The sequence below is a fragment of the Lepidothrix coronata genome, unplaced genomic scaffold, assembly GCF_001604755.1.
Source record: "Lepidothrix coronata isolate B3197 unplaced genomic scaffold, Lepidothrix_coronata-1.0 Scaffold112, whole genome shotgun sequence".
Taxonomy (NCBI): Eukaryota; Metazoa; Chordata; class Aves; order Passeriformes; family Pipridae; genus Lepidothrix; species Lepidothrix coronata.
Window position 1 is genome coordinate 2968473 of NW_016690292.1, and position 19007 is coordinate 2987479.

At 52.8% G+C, this 19007-nt stretch overlaps 1 protein-coding gene across 4 annotated transcripts; it reads left to right on the forward strand.

Moving 5' to 3' along the window:
- The first annotated feature begins 4861 nt into the window (after window positions 1-4861).
- ELOVL1 (ELOVL fatty acid elongase 1) lies at window positions 4862-18666 on the forward strand. 4 transcript variants are annotated; one of them, XM_017824644.1, is made up of 8 exons: window positions 4862-4924; window positions 14927-14988; window positions 15402-15592; window positions 15754-15834; window positions 16043-16099; window positions 16432-16537; window positions 16698-16834; window positions 17207-18666. In XM_017824644.1, the coding sequence occupies exons 2-8, from the start codon at window positions 14943-14945 to the stop codon at window positions 17459-17461; spliced, it is 873 nt and encodes a 290-aa protein (XP_017680133.1). In that variant the 5' UTR covers window positions 4862-4924; window positions 14927-14942; the 3' UTR covers window positions 17462-18666. The 4 variants fall into 4 exon arrangements, with proteins under 4 accessions (XP_017680133.1, XP_017680135.1, XP_017680134.1 ...); XM_017824646.1 differs by lacking the exon at window positions 4862-4924 and adding an exon at window positions 5742-5839; XM_017824645.1 differs by lacking the exon at window positions 4862-4924 and adding an exon at window positions 6182-6225.
- The last annotated feature ends 341 nt before the right edge of the window (window positions 18667-19007 follow it).

Here is a 19007-nt window from a genome sequence, read left to right on the forward strand (position 1 = left end):
AATAAGGATGCTTTAACAGGTTCAGAATGGGCCAAGACTCCTGGCATGTCTGTGGAAGTGGCAGGGGGTCCTGTATTGCTGGAGTGATGTTGCCAGCCTGCAGAGGTGGGTGCCAGGGCTCACCCTGGAGAGGCTGTTATGCAGCTGATAAAGGTCCCAGCAGGAAACCGCAGTCATGTGTGCTGCCCACCCCAGCTGGCAGGCAAAGTCCAGCAATTAAACACGCCGGGGTGAAAGTCTGCCATCAAAGCTCCCAGGGCACCACCACAGTGCCTGCAAGCTTCCGGGTGATGCTTCCAACCTCCCTTTTCATCCCCCAGAATACCTTTTTCCAGGTGATGTTTTAGTGTGAAACTACAGCATCATCTATCTCGTACTGGCCTTTTTAGCCATCAACGCGCTTGCAACAAATGTTGGTAGAGCCCTTCCCAAATCTTCATTCGTGAAGCCTAGCCATGAATGAATAATGACAGCATCATGTTACAGCAGGGGTTTCAGCGGGGTCATGTCATGCCTGCTGACTACAGAAATGTTCTGAGTTGTTTGTTGGTGGCTTGAGGGGCTTGTAGGAACCTTGAACCCCAGGAATGAAGGTATTTCTTCTGGCTTTAAGGGGAAGAGGGCAACAATGACGGGGTAATTGGCCTTTGCTGCCGGTATGATGTAATCGGCATATATAACACATAAAATTTTGCCCAAGATGAGTCACTTAAACTTGATATCGGCCACGGAAGGAGGCAGCACATCAGCCTGAGCAATGCATGCTCGGGCACGACCTACCTGCCCACCTCCATTTACTGAAATCACAAAGTGACATTATGGCATTTAATGGTCTTTCAGGTTCCGAGTGGTATCATCGATCTCCACTTTTAGTGGTCATGAAAGCCTTGTTTGATCCTCTCAGTATAGATAGAGGTGGTGTAGGAGCATTTCTTGCATGATTTGCGATTCCCAGGGTAATCAACCTGTCGATTTTTGTCACACAGTCACAGAAAAGGTGTGCAGCAATGAGGCGTGGTTGATAGTGCTTTAGGGTGCAACCTCAGGGAAAGGGAGAAGGGTTAAACAACATTAGAGAGCCAATTTACATTCAGTGGTTTTATCTGATCATATGCAAAATCACTGGGTTTTCATTATTAAAAAGAAAAGGACAGGAGGATCTGGGAATCATCTTTTCACTCCCCAAATGTAATAAGCTAGGTAAATTTACTAACTATGTATGTCAAATACATTACTGAAAAATTACAGGGCCAAGTGTACATGTTTTTAATTTCACTGAATTCATTTTGTCTTTTCATTATATTTTAGATTTTTCAAGTTGCATAATGTCAGTGTATTGCCAAATAAAACTCTCACCATTCAGATTATCAGTATTTAAAAGTAATAAATTCATAGTTATAAATTCAGTGAATAAAATAATATAAACTTACTATATAAACCAGATTTTAGTTCCCCAGCAAGCCAGGATTTTAAGAATTTTTATCTCTGCAAGAAAACAGAGAAACTTAAACCCCTGAGGGGGCTGAAACTCCCTATTTTCCCTATTGAGCTGCACGGTGAACCTAAGCCAGTCCTCAAGACTGGCACCAGAAAAGCTGCAGTACTGAGAAGCTCATTACATCTCATTACATGCAGAAGAAATCATCATTACTAATCTCTAAGGTCATAACCTCTCATTGAACTTCACTCCTTTTCCATTGCTTAGTTCCTACAGAAGTTCCCTTCCCATCTGATAGTCTGATAATCCTCTGCACTGATGATGGCTTCAGTCATTGTGCCTTCAGCAAGTTACATTAACACATGCCTGCTTTTTGCACCAAGGCAGAGAGACAAGGGGAAAGAGAGGTGCACCTTGCTCTGCAAGGAGAAAGCAGAAGACAGGGACTGGTGGAGGGAACAAAGGAAAGGAGCACAGAGACCTACAGCCAGTTCCATCTAATCGGATCTCCATGTCAAGAAGGATCAGCAGGGCCCTCACTAAAACTACAATGGAAATGGTGTGTTGTTCTCCAGGATAAGAAGTGGAGGAAGGAACTTAAGCTCTCCCAAACTGAAGCCTGGTGCAGCCCAGGCTGCTGGGACCAGGAGCACAACAGCCAGGTTGTGTCCTGAACTGTAGGTGAAGAGTCAATGACCTGTAGGGCTTTGTCTGCTGCAGGAGTGGCTGGTGCAGGCAGGACACCCTTGTGCAGGCATGTGACAGGATCATCTCTGCTCTAGAGGTCCAGAGATGATCACCAGTCAGGGTGACATGTCTGGCTGGCTGCAAACAGCTTCTCTCCCAGATTTCAGGTCATACAGGCAGGATTCAAGATGGAAGCAGATGATTATCCATTTATAAAAATCTCTCTCCAGACGCTTTGGGAACATCTGGCTGCGGACAGCAGGTCATGTCACTCTGGCCTTGTCTCCCTCACCTCCCTTACTTTTGAAGGATTTTCCTTGCTATGTGTGCTTGTGCTACCCTGCTTCCAAAGAGGCTGGAAGGCAGAAACCCAGATCTACAACACGCAGCATATTAGTCAGATCCTTGCTGGAGGCCTGTCCCCAAGGGTTAGGAGGGGACCCTGCATCACTCCCTCAAACAGGAGGTGCCGGATCCGCTTGCCTGCAGCCAGGGTGCTCTGGCAGAGCAGAATCTTGGCTCCAGCTGGAGTTCCTGCCCAGGCTGCTGCAGCTCCAGGGATATGGTGGGAAGGGGTAACACTGAGGAACTGCAGAAACCTGCTGAGCATGAGAAGTAAAAAAAGGCCAACACGCAGACAAAGGTAACCCATCAAAGCCAGCGAGTGTGAAAAGTAGAACCAACTGATAGAGGAGAAATAAAGTGGTAAAATCTATTTGATGTGTTGGAGAATCAAGGAGAGAAACAGAAGATGCAGCAGCAAGGGAAGACTAATGAGCAAATACCACACAGGAACAATGGTGGAGACAGCAGACACAACAGGGAAGTAGAGCCCAGAACCGAGAGAGGAGAAAGAAATTGCATTCAGAGCAGAAGAAAGAGAGTGACCTGGAAAATTATTCCAACAGCAGGAAGAGGTTGGGCTGTGCAATTTGGGGCTCATTGTTAGAGTGTGACAAGCCTGCCAGCAAGGGTGGATCCGGAGGAGAGAAGGAATGCTTGGAGAAAGCTATGAGATCTGAGATACAAGGTAGAAGAGAATCTAGTGCTAGGGAGTGTGAACGAATCCACTGGTGATCTCTAGTTTCGTGACAAACTACATAGCAAGATTTCCACTGAATTGGACCACAAATCAAATAAAAATAGAGTAATGGTGCAAAATAAAAGGAAGACAAAAAAGAAAAAGAAGTGAAGAATAGCAAGCAAGACTGATGCCTATATTTAACAAGGGAGAAAAAGTGATCCAGAAACCTTCAGCCCTGACAGTCTGATGTTAACAGTGTTCAGTTAAAGAGTAACGTGGCACTCGGACAGGAAATGGGGGATAAAATAAGGTTTATTATGTCTGACTAATATAACAGTTGAAAAAAAAAACCCAACCAAACAAAAAATCTAACGTCTCTATAAAGCTATAGGTCCTGCATGGACTCCAGTGAAACTGCTGTGAACCTTGGGACCAACTGGGAACCTTGGTAGATGCTGAGGCAGAAATAAGCACAGGAATTTCACGTAGGAAGGAGTGGTTAAGGTCAAGATGAAAGCAGAGTCTGGGGAAGGGAGCATATCAGGACACACAGAAGGTTACTACTGAGGTACTTGTGGATGTTTTTATAAATTGATTTCCTCAAGGACTGACTGGCACAAATATTAGGTGCAATCTGATGAAGTCAGAATGTTGTGGTGCATTAGCAGTGTAGGGGAAAGTAAAGGAATGCTGTACCGCCAAAAAAAAAAAAAAGCATGAAAGCCACCAGACTTTCTTTACTGCATTTTGGGGACTTTGCGAGCTGCAAGCATCTGAAGATGATAAATCACAGGAGTAACCAGCCACAGAGTGACACTGAGCTGCCACTGCAAAATGGGACTGAGAAGGGCAAAAGCGACCCTGGCTGTATCCAGTTGGGGAATTCTTACTAGATGAGCACAAAGTCTGGCTTTGGCACCCATTTTCAGGAGAGGAACCTTGAGCAGCAGCCCAGTCAGAAGAGCTACCATGGCATTAGGTGCAGGGACAGGCAGGCTAGTAGGAAAATGCTGGAAAAACTTGTTTAGTCTTCCATGTAATGGCCGAGAGGGAGATGATTGCCGTCTCCAAATACACTGTAATGTAAACACCACGGCAGGAGCTATGAGAGATAAATTACAACGTTGGCACAGGAGCAAATGGATATTAACCAGCCGTGCATCCAATTAAGCTGGAAATGAGAAGATGATTCCTAACAATTAGAATAGTGAGTTCCAAAAACGCCTTCAGACCAGACGAGCACGAGCCAAGGCCCGGCCACTTTTTAGGATGCAGCTTGGCGTGGCTGTGAAGACACCGCAGGATGAAGCGGTGCTGGAAACAGCAGGTGGTCGGAGTCGGGGTCTCCGAGGTGTCCTTCTGTCGTGCGTTTCCAAACGCTCGCGATGGCTATTGAGGTGTCTCTGGGGCAGAAAAGGAGCCACCTGTTAATGGACCCGTACTGGTCTCCCTCACGCCGTCACCACCGCCCTCAGGCCGGCCCTGCGCACCCCACCCCGCCCGTGCCCAAACCGGGTCCTTTCCCCCTCCCGGTGCCCTTCCCTCTCCCGCGGCCCCCCCTCTCTCCCTCAGGCGGCGCCCGCGCGGCCCCGGCACCGCCGGCCTGGGCGTGGCCACGGACCGGGCGGGACGAGGCGGCCACGCCGATTGGTCGCGGCTGCTTCGGGGGCGGAGCTCTGCCCTCCTTGGCCAATGGGGAGCGGCGAGGGGGGCGGGGCCTCTCGGTTTAATGGTGGGGGCGGCCGTGGCGGCGGCAGAGCGGGGTGCGGCTGGTGGTGAGTGCGGGCGGGCATCGGGTCGCGGGCACGTGGGACGGAGGGCGCGGGGCCCAGCCCTGTCCGGTGGCGGTGGGCCAGCGGTGCCCGGGCTACCCCAGCGGTCCTTTGGGATGTTTAGGAGGGGGCAGTTTGGGTGAAGGTGTCCCAGGTTACCGGGTTTGGGCTGACTGTTGGGCTGTGCTGGGGGGACTTTGGGGCTGTTTGTGGAAGGGTGCTGGGGAGGCCTTAGGGGGGTTCAGCTGCTTTGGTAGTGAAGCTTTGCTGCGAGGGTAAGTGGGCCCTGCCCCAGGGAGGCTGTGTGCTGGCTTGGCACCTGCTGACGGGGCTGCTGGAGGAGGCTGTGTGTGCGTCCGTGTCCCCGTCAGCTGGGATGCTCTCTGTCCTGGGGGGAGGCGGGTGGTGTCCCCTCACCACAGGCGTGGGGGGAGCGCGGCGAGGGAGGCCGTGGCCTGATGGGTGGGGTGGGTGTTGTGACATGGGGTGACCACGCTGGGTGCGGCTGCCACTAGCGGAGGCTGTCACCCTCCTGGCGAGGGGGGTGCCCATAGTGGCGATGTGGATCCTCGTGGCAGTGCAGAGGTGTGCGAACCTACCCGCGTCAGAAGGAGGGAGTCAAGTGGAGTCCAAGCTGAGTTGCTGAAGTGTATTCCTTTTTTTAAAGTAGCTGGGTCCTGACGCTGTGAGGAGCTGCAGTGCTCCCTGGCTCACAGCTTGATGCCACTGCCCCAGCGCTCCCTCCATGGTGCCAGGGAAGGGTGCAGTTAGTTCCCTTCCCGCAGTCGGCTGCCCTCCCTGAGGCAGGGCCGCCCGCTCTGTGCGGGGTTGGGATGCTTTCCCGGCCGGCCGGGTAGAAGGACCGACCCTCGGCGCTGTTCTGTGCCGGGGCACAAACAGCGGCCCCCGCTCCGGCAGGTCTGTGCCCGGCGGCCGTGCCGGGTCCGGCCGATTGCCCGAGCCCGGGGTTCTCCCGCTCCCCGGCTCAGGGACCGGCGGCTGCGCGGCCTCTCAGGGACGGGATCGGCACCGCCGCGTTGGCGCTTCGGCGGGGCTGTGCCGGCCCCACAGGCGGCGGAGCGGCCCGCTGGGCTCGCTGGAAGGTGGCCGAGCCCCCTCCCCACACGCGGGGCCTCCCCGGGCCCGTAGCGGCCCTTCCCGGCCGCGCAGGCCCCGCTGGGCCGCGGCCCCGCTTCCGGGCCCGGCCGCGCCACACCCGAGCCGGGCCGGGAGCCGCCCGGGCGGGGGGGCCGGCGGGGCCGAGCGGGGCGCTCCCGGCGGGGGCACAGGGCCGAGAGCTACGGGTATGCCGGGCAGCCCAGGAGGGCTGTGGTCTGCTGGGGCTTCGCTGCAGCGGGGCGAGAGCAGCCCCCGGCGGCCGGGGAGCTTTCTTGTGCACGGGCCTCGGCATCAATGTAACCATTGAGATGGCTCTTCCCTCCTCCTCCGGGCAGGGTGGCAGTACCAGGCCTCCCCCGCTGCTGCGACACAATGTCAGCTTTGAGTGCCGGCTCGTGTAGGTGCTTGGCCTCCCGCTGGCCCTCGCTCTGGAACGCGGTGGCAAGAGGAGGAGGTCACTGTCACCCTCCTGGTGGCAGCAGTCCCCTGGCCGCGGGCTCGCCTCGCAGTGGTGTGGCCGTGCACAAGGGTCTGCACTTGCTGGATAACTTCAAGCTTAATAACCACTGGCAGTACAGTCTGTAGGTCTCTTACATGGGCCTGTTCCTCTGTTGTAACGAGAGGGCAGTTGGGAAAGCTTCTTCTTTTTGATCTTATAACAGACTAAATGAGGCAGCATAAATAGGCATTGCAGCAGGAGGGGAAGCTTTGGGGGTCACATCTATGCCTCCGTGCCTGGGCTGCTTCCTGCAGGGGAGCTGTTAGATGCTTTCCCTGTGACTGACCACCTCGGTTCTGGAGTCCTAAAGGCAGGAAGAAGTGGGGTGAATACCCCCTCCTGTGCTCAGTGGGCAGCATGGGATAACACAGGGTGCTTTACCTGCTAGTGCATTTCCTTAGAGCATCTATTCCCCTCTTGGTGGCCAGGATTGCCTGTGCAGCAGGGCATCTCTCCTGCTGTGCTGTCCCTAATTGACCACCTTCTCTTCTGCCAGAATGCAGCCAGGGCAGATTCCTAGCTGGATGGAGCTGACCTTCCCACCAGACCTGCCGGGCAGCTTCTTGAGGATGGCTTAGAGAGTCAAACAGCTGGCTGAGCCCTTGAGGCTTGACTGACACTGCTGTGTCTTATCTCTTTCCTAAGAAGCCCCTCTAGCTCATGGGTGTGAGCTGCTGCTAACAGCCTGTTCCTATGAGCAACAGCAATGATGCCAGCTGTTGCAGCATCTACTTGCTGCATCTCGCTGTGGGGATTAAGCCATGCCACCCACACAGCCTGGGCCTTTGCAGTCCTGCCCTATGTTTTATTCTCACTTCTGTTTCCTGAAAGTCTTTTGGATGGGGGGATTCTGTGGTCCTTCAGGGCAGAAATGTGGTATGAGAGAAAGTACTGTTAAAACTAGGGGAGTAAAAGCTCACTCTGACCTAGAGCTGTCTTTCACCACACATTAGTGGTGAAAATAAGTGAGCTTATTGAAGGTGCATAGTGTCTCCTTTTGCTCCTGGTGCAGAAAAGCTTTGCATCCTGAGGAACCTCTGAAGCTGGTGTCAGAAGCAGGTACATTGCCGCATACTTGGCTTGGCGTTGTCCTTGAAGCTTACAAGTGAACGCTTTCCTCTTTTCTGCTGAGGTTACAGCACAGTCAACACTCAGCCTGAGATCCTTCCTCTAGGGAGAAGCTCACAGGAGAGAGACACACTGGGAGTGGTGCCTGTGATGGCCCAAGAGATGCTCTGTGTTTCTGTGCTTTTGTGTTGGACAGATGGTGGGAGTACTTGGGCTGGAAAGTCTGGTTCTTGCCAGTCAGACAGGTGAGGCAGCTTGGGCTCCTACGGGGAGGAGACGGTCCCCAGGAGCCAGGACTCTTTCCTGCAGGAGTTGTGGGGCTGCTGTTGCTCAGAGATGACAAGTTGTGGCTGCCACAGCCCTGTGTCTGCACACTATCTGAGCCTTTAGTGGCTCGAGGATGGTGGAGGTAGTAACTGGGTCTGATGGTTCTTGATTTCCCTTAGTGTCTCATGGGGCTTTTAATTTCTGGTTGATTCTTCCCTGTGGGATGGATCAGGGTGGTAAGCTGTCACTGGCAGCAAGTTCTCCAGCTGTGCAAGGAGTGCTCTTACCCTGTGGCTCAGCCCAGCTAGCTTTGCTCTCATAGTTTGTTAATAGATTTGCTCTGTACACACACAGATTTACAACTCATGCCGTTTCTATTTAATCCTAAGAGACTTTCCCTGTCTGTAGAGGACCAGCAGTAGAAGCAACAGTCCTGACTTTGAGGGGTCCATCTATACCTGTATTGAGATCATCATGCCTTATGCTTCATTTTTTGTGCTTAAATGGCTGTGAACCCTCTTAAAGGTGGTCTCTACTAAGCGTTATGCTGTTGGGCTCTAGGTGCTGGAGTCCAACATCTCTTGTACTGTCAGAAAACATCCCATTCTCTTGTTAGAAGGTGATTGTGTGGCTGAACTGCCTTCTTGGTGTGGAGGGTACAAGGGCCCAAAGCTGATGTCATGGTGAGTTCCAGGCAGTGACCCCTTGTCTCATTGAGAAGTGGCTCCGACTTCACACTTGGGCTTCTTAAACAGTCCAGATAAAGATGTTGGAGGGATTTTGTGAGTCTCTCCTTTCTGCATCTTGCTTTGTAGACTTTAATGTCCATCTGGTCTTGGTGGGGCTGTCTAATTAACGCACAGGCGTGAAAGGGGCAGAGCACAGTAATCATTTCTGTGTCATGATTACAGCCACTGTTGTGAGAATGGAGGTGAAGCCTTGTATTGAGGCATTTGCATAATGATGAAACCCAGCGATGAATGCTGTGGTACAGCCTGTCCCACCTTCGCATTGGGGTACTCTGTTTCTTTGCTGGAGGGCTTTAGAAGGCTTGACCTGTTTTTAGATGCAGGTGTTAGAAGTTGGCCTTGCTCAGTCTAGTCCTGCCTGCCCTGCTCTGTCACTTGCCTAGTTCTGTCCTTCCTGATTGTGCTCTCTCTGCACCCTGGGGGGCTGCTGGATGCCACCACTTTAGAGAGGGAGCCCAGCCATCTCTACCTTCTTCTCCCTTCACCTGGTGCTGCATGAGGGAGTGGACACAGATCAGTATGGTTAGCTCAGAAAGGAAATACCTTATTTTCCACTTGTGTAGGTATCTCACCCTTTGTTTCTTTACTCCTTTGCTCCTTGCTATATCACACTTTCTGCTTGATGTTGCCTTTTCTCTGCTTTTTCCCTGCCTGCTGTCATCTCTACTGATATCAGCTCCCTGAATATGCAGCCACCATCATTGAATGTGATAAGTAGTAAGCCTATTCTTAACAGCTTGAGGAGATGCTGTCCCTGAAAAAACTGTGCTGTGCATGTAGACCTTTTACTGTAATGCATGCTCTCGTGGGACCTTGAAGTCTGATTACCTGCTGTAGTTTTTGTACAAGATTACCAGTACCTGATGCAATGGGTGTCTTCCTTTCCCTGGAAGCCTGTGAGGTGCCACACTGACTGCTCAGGCTCTGCAGAGCTTGCCTGTTAATCTTTCTCTGCTTCCAGTAAGCATGGGAAGGGGAGAGCTTAATTTGTTTGTAGGATGCTGTCCAAAGGCCTCAGGGTTTACAACTGCAGCGTGAGATAGTGATAGGGTATTAACACACACTTGGTGAAGATGGGGAAACTGCTCAGCTTCAGGCAGGTCACTTTGTGCCACTTGGATCCGGTGTGCCAGGAGCAGCACCCAGCCAGGGTGACTCCTGTGGCAGTTGCAACGGCAGCTCTTGCAAGAGCTGTTACATATCCTGGGTTTGAGAGTTTTCATCCCCTTCTCTGAACACAGACCTCCTCTATTGACTTCAGAGCACGCACTACTAGTCTGTTAGCCATGGCCTTTGACACTCAGCATGAAGTAGGTGGGCCAGAGGAAGTGACAAATGGATGTGATTCGAGTAGGAAAACTTATCTGGTGGTGCTAGCATGAAGTTTCTGTGCAGACTTTCTAGTTATGTTGTGGACCGAGTTCTGGGACTGGTTGTTCTCAAACTCTGATCAGAGTCTGTCCCAAGCCCTCAGAGCTGAGGAGAGCTGCTTTCCTGCTTTGGCCTAATTGGTTGGTCTGGGTTTCTGCACTTGAAACACAGAAGCTCTTTCTCTCCTGCTAGACTTGCCTTCTGTGCCCTGTGAGTTGGTGCCAGGCATCTCTTTAGGCTGTGACTTCTTTTGAGAGAAAAACATGACTTTAGGAGTATGTGGACAACACTACCTTAACTGAGTCTTCAAGGAATGGCTGAAATCATTAGTGGTACTGCAGGTGTACTTGAATATAGCTCTCCTGTTGAGTGCTCTCTGCTGCTCGTGCTTGTGCTGGTGTCCTGAGATGCTGTGTGTGAAGCAAGTGTGCACTGCCTGGTTACAGGCCACCTCCCTTTTGCCTGGGCACAGAGAGGCAGGCAGAGGAGGTCCAAATTGAGTTTTCTGTGCTTCCCTGTAAACTTCAGTCTTACAATGATCCCACTGCAGGGTCGATAAAGAACAAGGGTTTGCAGGTTATGGCTGTCTGGGCTACTTTCCCCTCTTGCCTTGCTCCAACTGCCTTGCTGCTTGTGTGTTGTTTAGGGCAGATATGGTTTTGTGTTCCCAATCTTGCAGGATTCTCTTGTGCACAAACTTAAGAAAGCTTGTGGAGCTTTCTTGTGGGCATTGTGACTGTCAGCTCTTGGTAATGGCTTGAGGTGCCAGCCTTGTGTCTGCAGTACACAGCCCTGTCTGCTGCTACCAGAGCCTGGCTTGGTCAGTCCCGCTCTTCTGCAGCAGCAGCAGCAGCAGCTGCTGGCAGGTGCTTCTGAACCACAGGTCCCTGTAGCTCTGCTGGGAAACATAGTCTGTGGGCACATGGGGCTGTGTGCAGGCCTTGCTGGACACCACAGTGACTTTCTGGAGTTCCAGAAAACTGGGCAGGTGCTTATGATGGAGAGCTGGGAGAGAAAGATGCCTCTTCTGAGAGGTTGTGGAGCTCAGAGCTGCATCAGGCAGCAAGCCTCGATGCTGGCTTATAGATCAGGGATGTGAGTTGGTTTCACATCTGGCCAACTGATTATCTCCTGGCCTTTGAGGGCTGCTACTCCCTTGGGAGACCCACAGGGGCCAGGCCTGCTTTAGCCAGTTGAACAAGGGCCCTGTGCCAGCTCTCCCTGGGGTGGCAGCTCTGTGGCCACCTACCAGACTGTTTTGGTGCTGCCTTTAATTAAACTAGTGGGGAGATAAGGGTGCTTGCTTTCACACTTATTACAGGGCTGATTTCTGACCCGAGTGCTGAGTAGGAATGTTGGATGTCTGTGGCAGAGTCTGTTGCTTGCAGATGGTTGCTGCGTGGGGAGATATGTGCCCTGCAAGGCTGTTAACAAAACTAACTGCATTGAGCTCTGGTCTCTGTCAGTGTCATAGTTCTGACAGTGCTGTTGTCTGACTGGGGCTGGTCATAAAGGGCCTTGCTGTTGTTGCTGAAGTTGCACTAATTAGCTGTATAGCTTGTTGGAAATATGCAGTGTACACATTGCTTGGTGTAAGCAAGTACTTAATCCTTGATGTTGGTTACTGGACAGATTGTGGCCTGATACTCTAGTTTGCAAATAGTGGGAACTTTTTCTCTGAGATGGGGAAGTGACTCCCTGTTGCTGAGAGATGGAAGATGTGTTGCAAGGTCTCTATGTATTGTGCAGGGTGTGTTTGGGCCCCTAGGGTTCCTGATGATTTGGGATGCTTAGACCTGTTTGCTTGACTTCTCTTCAGCTCTTCAAGGCTCAGCTTTGGGTTCCTCATCTCCTCCCAGCTCCTTGCCTAAGAGGATCAGGATTTGGGAGGAATCAGAGGAAGGCAAGTGTCTCCCATGTGCAGAGAGGACAGATGAAACCAGTGAACTGTGAACACCTGCAGTGTGTGAAGTGTGGTTTAGCCTGGAGTGCAGTAAGAGCAGATGGCTGTCTGGATGGTAAACCACTATCAAAGTGCGGAGGGACATCAACTCCTGGTGTTGTGCACAGGGGACATAAGAGGGGAGTTTGGGTCCCCGGCCACTTGGTGCTCTGTGCTGGAAAACTCCTGCCTGCAGCAGAAAGGCTGTCATGGAGCAGTCATGGCTCAGGCAGGCCAGTGCACTTCACATCCCCCTGCTTAGTGAAGGTAACCCTTGAGCCTGCCCTACAACTGCCCCTTGGCAGCTCAACTGTCAGCGCCCCAAGGCCAGTGGCTGCCTTGGTGGGACAGAGGAGGGTGAGACATACCTGCATCTGCTCACTGAGCAGGGCACACTGGGGCTGCTCTCTGGTGCAGGACCATGTAGCATGGCAGTGTGGATGGATGCCAGCTCTTGCAAAGACCTGAAGACCTTGGGTTTCCCTGGAGACGTGATTGCTCTGTTAGCTGAATTTAGCAGGATGTTGTTCTGCCTAGAGAAGCGGTGGAAAATGCATAGGTCCTTTTCATAAGGGCCTGTAGCATAATTCTGCTGGTTCTACCCTGGTGGAAGTCTTGGTGCTTGCCCAGAGTCTGTGTTCAGGACAAGTCCAATGCCTCCCATCTTCCCGTGGCACATGGGGCTGTAGCAGTGACAGAGGTCCTTCACAAGACACAGCAAGAAGAGGGGCTTGTTGCTGTTTGCACTGGTGGGGACTTCTGTGCTAGTGCTGGATTGAAATGGGCTTCTCCCACTGCTTGGGTAGATAGCTGTCATGGACCCCGAATTGTTCTGAGCTGGGGTCCTAGTTGGCCTGTTGTACTAGAGCCTTGGTGGCATCAAAGTCAGCAAAGTGATCTGTAGTGCCTGAGCTGGAGTGTTTCCCTGCAGTATGAGATGCAGCTCGGAGCTCAAAGGTGACTGATACTATCTCATCCTAGCCTGCCCAAAACAGGCAAGTACTCTGCAGGATTTTTGTCTCTGCCCTGGACCTGTAGTAAGGCTGACTCATTCACCTTGATAAGATAAACACAGAGCTTGAATAGTCAGGTACCTCTGCTGGGAGCTGACTCTTTAGGGCTCCTCAATCTAGCAAATAAAGGTGTAGCTGTATGTAGTGGTTGAGAGCTGAAACTAGACAGACAAGTTTGGAGCTTGCTTTTAGCCATTAAAGCAACATGAAGCTCAGCAGCTTTCAGGACTTGTACTTACTGCATTTCCCACAGCTGCAGCTATGAGTGGCTCTCAAGGATGCCATAGCTCCTGTTGCACTTTTTGCTGGCCTTTGCTGCCTCTGGACAGTGGATTATCTTGGCAGTGCCCAGGACTTTAAACATTACTAGTATCACAGTGATACTACCAGTGAGTATTGCTTGGTATTAAACCCCTCGAAACCTTGGATTGGGAGGGTGAGCATCTGTTTTGCTCCTGATGTCCCTGAGGTATGGGGATCAGTCCTGAGTGGGCTTTGTCCTATTGCTGCAGCTGCCTCCAAGATGGCAGGGAATACTATAGTGAGCCAGAACAGTGTGTGCCGGGCCCCTATGAGGATTACTGCTAGCAGTGCCTGTCATGTAGGTGCTTGGTAGCACTGCACAGGTTGTCTGCTGCCATCCTACCTCGAGCAAAGAGGACTTTGAGCTCTAACTCTTGCAGTGAAGCTGAAGGAGAGATGCTGGTGCTGGCTGGTGAGGGCTTGAGGTGGCAGTGGCTGCTGAATACTCCCACCTGAGACCTAACTGGGAAGAAGGCTGCTCTGGCTTCAGCCTTATGGTTGGGAAGAGGCTGTGTGATTCCTGGTGGTGGCAGCAATATACCTCCTGGGGAGACTGGGCTGGGCACCCATTTCCCCAGGCCTGTGTGTGGGCAGTGATTCCTGTGTGCCTTCCTGGTGGAAGGGGTAGGTGGAGTGTCTGGTAGCAGCTGTGGGGAATGCTTCCCTCGCAGGTGGGTGAGTCAGGTGAGGCTGTGCCTGTGCTCTGCCTCTCTTCCTGCTGCTCTGGTGTCCTGTGGGCTGGGGAGAGGTTGGGGAGTACAGGGAAATGGGTGAGGGTGTTTCAATCTTGCCTGCAGCAGTAAGAGCTTGGGCCCTTCCTGCTTTTCTGGAGAGCATCTGCCTGGATCACTGGTGTGTGCTCCTAGTGAGGCTCACCAAGTGTGGGGAGTGCCAGTTCCTCTCCCTGAAGCCTGTCCTTCTCTTGTGGCTTTCTGCTATCTGGAAGGGGAGTGGAAATGCCATTGCCAAGCAGGATGCACCCTCTGAGGTACTGGGTTATGTGATAGTAGTTTCTTGTTAGAGGGTTTTTTGCAAGGATGTGAAATCAGGAACTTTGACACCAGAAAGTGATGTTTGTTTCTGAACCCCTGGCTTTCCTTCCTCATGCAGTGGTCTGCCAGGGATGGTATGCTGCTTCTGTGGGGGGGATCAGGGGGCAGGAGCCCAAAGTTGGTTATAGAGGCACTGCTCTGTGGAGGGTGTGGGCCAGCTCCACATCTCCCTTGGAGACCTTGCACCAGGGTCAGGCAGAGCAGTGTGCTGAGTGGGTATGGGTGCCAGGGCTGGTGGCAGTGTCATGGTGGCTGTGAGTGATAATACTTGAGCCTGTACAGCAGGAGCAAGATTAAGGAACTGGAGATACAGTGCTGAAGTTGGAAGCTTTCCTAGCTGTCTTGTAATGTTGGGATCTTGCCTTGGAAGGACTGCTGGTGGTGGACAATGGAGTGCCCAGCAGAGCTGGGGAAACAGGACCAGGCTCAGCGAGAAGTGTGGGGCATGTGGCTCAGCTGGAAAGTGGATGCTGGTGTGTGATCAGCTGAGAGCAGCGCTGGCCAAATACACATGATTGTTTCTCTGAAGCTGTGCTTGAAATTTGCTGATCTGCAGGGCTGTGCTCTGCAGCCTGCCCTCCTGGGAAAACAGCTGCCTGATCTGCTCTGCCTCTTTCCACAGAGATACTGCCACCACCATGGAGGGGATTGTGACCATGTATCAGGACTTCATGAAGAAAGCAGGTGAGTGTTTGGCTCTGCCCAGAGTAAGGTAGTGCCTTACTGCCACAGGCACTGTGGGGATGGTCTGTCATCCCTGAAGCAGTCCGAGTCTGGCTGCGTTCTGCCTCCACCCTTACACAGATGCACCTCTGGGGTTTTTGTGCTGCCTCTTATGAGGCTGTCTTGCCTCAGTGCCCGTGCAAGTTCTTCTGGGGCACTCGTGGATCTCCAGGCTGCCCTGTAGTGTGGCTTCAGGCTATACCCTGCTGAGTCTGGCTGTCTTCACCAGCCTCTGCTCCCAGACTGCTTCCCTACCTGCACTCCTGTCCTAGGAGAACAGGATTGCCATGTCCTTGCCTCCCCTCTGGCAGTGGCATTGCTGGCAGCAGGTTGGGGTGAGGACTAACTGCTCTGCACCCCGGCTCTTTCCGCAGACCCCCGCATCGCTGATTATCCACTGATGCAGTCCCCATTCCTTGTGATGGGCATCCTTCTGGGATATGTCTACTTTGTCCTATCCTTGGGTCCCCGGCTAATGGCCAACAGGAAGCCTTTAAACCTGAAGAAGTTCATGGTGCTATACAACTTCTTTCTGGTGGGACTCTCACTTTACATAGTCTATGAGGTGAGTTGTCGGCAGCATGGTCTAGCATGGATAAAGCAGTGTGTGCAGGCTGCATGGGTGATGGGGAGCCCTTTTTCAGGCTGTTCCCTGCCCTTCTGTGCAGAGCTTGACATGCAGTGGGTGATGTGTTGGGCCTCACCCCAGTGATGCTCTTGTTGCAGTTCCTGATGGCAGGGTGGCTTACTGGGTACACCTGGCGATGTGACCCTGTGGACTTCTCGCAGGACCCCAAGGCCCTCAGGGTGAGTTCTCATCCCTCTCTTGGTAAGTGAGAATGGCTTTTTGTGCTTCTGTTTGGAAAGCAGGGTCACAGCCACCTACCTCTCCTGAGACAGAGGATTTGCATGCTCTGGCTCTTGGTTGCACCCTGGGGTTACTGTGTGAAGACCTTTGGTCACTGGACATGTTCAGGCTGAGGTGGGTCTCTAATGTTAACCTGTTCTGTTACAGATGGTCAGTGTTGCTTGGCTCTTTGTTTTCTCCAAGTTCATCGAACTGACGGACACGGTGAGTGAGTTGCTGGGAAGGCCTTGTCCTCACTTGCTGGGCAGGGAGTTAAGGCCCACTGCACTTGGGGGTAGGTGCTTTTGCAGCCCTTCCAGTCTGACCTGGTGGTGCTTCTGTTTGGCATCACTGCCAAAGAGGCCACTCTGGGATATTGCTGAGGCCTCTCTTGGCATGCTACAGCTCTGGAAGCTGTGAGGTGACCTAGAGTGTGATGGCAGTGAGCATGGAGGGGGGGGAAGCATCCCTGAGATCAGACACTGAATTAGTGGCCCAGCCTGCTCTAGCTGCTCACAGGACTGCAGGTCCTTGATGCTGTTGGGCTTTTGTTGCAGGTGATCTTTGTCCTGCGGAAGAAGAATGAGCAGGTCACGTTCCTGCACCTTTTCCACCACTCTGTTCTGCCATGGAGCTGGTGGTGGGGAGCAAAGTTTGGTCCAGGTAAGATGGACACTGTCTGGGTGCATGGCTTGGGGGAAAGGGTGGGGTTACCCTGGCATGCTGAGAAGGGGTTTTTGGCCCTGCTGGGCTCTTAGGAGCTCCCTGTAGTGCTGATTGCTGTGGAGTATTGACCTGCACTAATGGAAGACTGTCTTAACAGGGGGAATGGGCTCATTCCATGCCATGATCAATTCCATGGTGCACGTTGTCATGTACTTCTACTACGGGCTCTCAGCAGCAGGACCTGCCTTTCAGAAGTACCTGTGGTGGAAGAAACACATCACGGCCATCCAGCTGGTGAGTCTGTGCAGCGGAGCAGAGCATGTACTGCAGTCGTTGTTGTGAGGGACAGGCCAGCCCTTGAAAGGTGCTGCCAGCAGCTGCAGTTGTCTCCTCTGTAGTATATCACTCTGAGCTTCTAGCAGCCTGGTTATTGTGCTGCTCAGCCTGCTGCCCCTGGGCTGCAGCCTTGTTGGGAGGATGAGAGGCACATGCTGCCCTGAGACTTGTGCCTGCCTCTTCCAGCTGCTGCTGACTGTGCCTCACCATAAGGACCTTTGCTTCAGAGTGGGAAAGGAGCCTGTGGGTTTCATATAGAAATAAGGTCTCTAGTGGGTTCCCTGACCCTGATCCCATGGATAACTTGTTCTTGCTCTGCCTTGCTCCCAGGCACAGTTTGTGATTGTCTCCGTCCACATCTCCCAGTATTACTTCATGCCCAACTGCCAGTACCAGTTCCCCATCTTCATCCACCTTATCTGGATTTATGGGACCATCTTCTTCATCCTCTTCTCCAACTTTTGGTACCAGTCCTACACCAAGGGCAAACGGTTGCCCAGGGTGGCTCAACAAGCAGCCCAGCACAACGGCAGCAGCATCCATGAAAATGGCACTGTCACCAACGGCAAGGTCAAAGCCAACTAGAGGGCAAAGCGCTCCCAGAGCCAATGAGAGCCCCGGGGCAGAGGCAGCTGGGACCTGTCCCTCTGTTCCTGGGTGCCACTAGCCAAGTCAAGTGCCTACAGACTGTTGTACCCCTGTGCCCAGCCCTGCTGTCCTCTGTCTGCATGCCCAGCCCCTCTGCTCTGAGCAGCCATGGGCCACTTCTCCTGCTCCTGGGAGGGCTTGTGCTGTTTCTCAGTGTTGCTGAGCAGAGAGGCAGCTGCCTGCATCACAGCTGTGGGGCTGCAGTCCCATTCCAGTGTTTCCAAAGGAACTTCCCCCAAGTGCCTACATCTGGCCCTTCTGCCTAGGGGCCATTTCCTTCTGAGTAGGACCAAAAGAAGAGACCACTTCCTGTCCTGGTGCCCTCTCCTCTTCCCTGTCTCACAAGAGCCTGTGTGGATGAGCAGATTTGTCCCTGGCTGCTTGCCACTGCCAGCTCAAGTGTGAGTGCTCCTGCTCTACGATGCCTTGTGCCACTTTGTTCCATGCCACAGTGCTGCATGTCCCTGTGTGCCCAGCTGGGGGGGTCCTGCTCTGGCACATCTGTGCCCAGGTGTGGCTGTGGAGAATGTAGGGGCAGTGCATATGGGACTTGAGGGCCCAGACCTGCCCAGTACAGTACACATGCCCTGTGCCTAGTACATAGCAGGGGCTGTGACATCCTGAAAGGCTTCCCCCACGTGATAAGCCCAGGTTGCTCTGCCTTTCTGTGCCTGGGCTGGGTGCTCAGTGTGTGCTTTAGCCACACTTAGCTGATCCTCTATGGCAGCTGGTGGCTTGCTCCAGAGTGGGGGAGACCAAGCTCAGCCTAGTCTTGGACCACTTCCATTTCTGTAAATTCAAGACTTGAGCAATAAGTGCCCCTTAGAATCAGCTCCTGGGCTCTGCTGCTTGGGACCAGCCCTGCTCTGGCCTAGCATGAACACAGCAGAGGGTGGTTGTAGCATGCCCTGCTGTGATGTAACAGTGAGCACCTCTTGCCTCTTTGGATCTGGCTGGGCCTGGGTGAAGGTGTACTCTGCCCTACAGCAGGGCAGTGCAGCAGCTCTCCTGCGCCTGGTGCCTGTCACCTGCTCTGGCTGTAACCAAAACATGCTGATGGCCTTGAGGATGAGGTGAAGGAGCCAGGCCCTGTCAGATTGGGCTGCTCTTCTATCACAAATAAACAGGCAGAAGGAGAAATGGCTCTGTCCTCTTGTTTTCTTGGCTCACTGTACACAGAAGCTGTTCCAGGTGCTTGGTCCTGCCCAGTGTGGTTGGAGGCAGGGCTGGGAGAAGCAGCTGGTGTAGCAGGTTTGTGTGTTGGGGGGGAGAGTGATAGCTGTGTGCTGATGAAGCAGATGGCAGATTGTTTCCAAGTGTTTTGGTAGAGCAGTGCTCAGGGCAGGAAGTGTGTCAAGGCTTCTGTTGTGAAAGTGACTCCACCCTGTCAAAGAATGGCTGGGGTGGAGTGTGGGTGAGGGCTGGGCACTGGGCCACCTGCCCAGGAGAAGCTGCTGCTTTTCAGAAATCCTGGGGAGCTGAG

Excerpts from the sequence above, each read along its gene's own strand:
- ELOVL1 (XM_017824644.1), top strand. The coding sequence starts at position 14,943 with ATGGAGGGGATTGTGACCATGTATCAGGACTTCATGAAGAAAGCAG. Across the intron at positions 14,989-15,401 it reads GGACTTCATGAAGAAAGCAG|ACCCCCGCATCGCTGATTAT; the intron begins GTGAGTGTTTGG and ends CTCTTTCCGCAG. Across the intron at positions 15,835-16,042 it reads AGGACCCCAAGGCCCTCAGG|ATGGTCAGTGTTGCTTGGCT; the intron begins GTGAGTTCTCAT and ends GTTCTGTTACAG.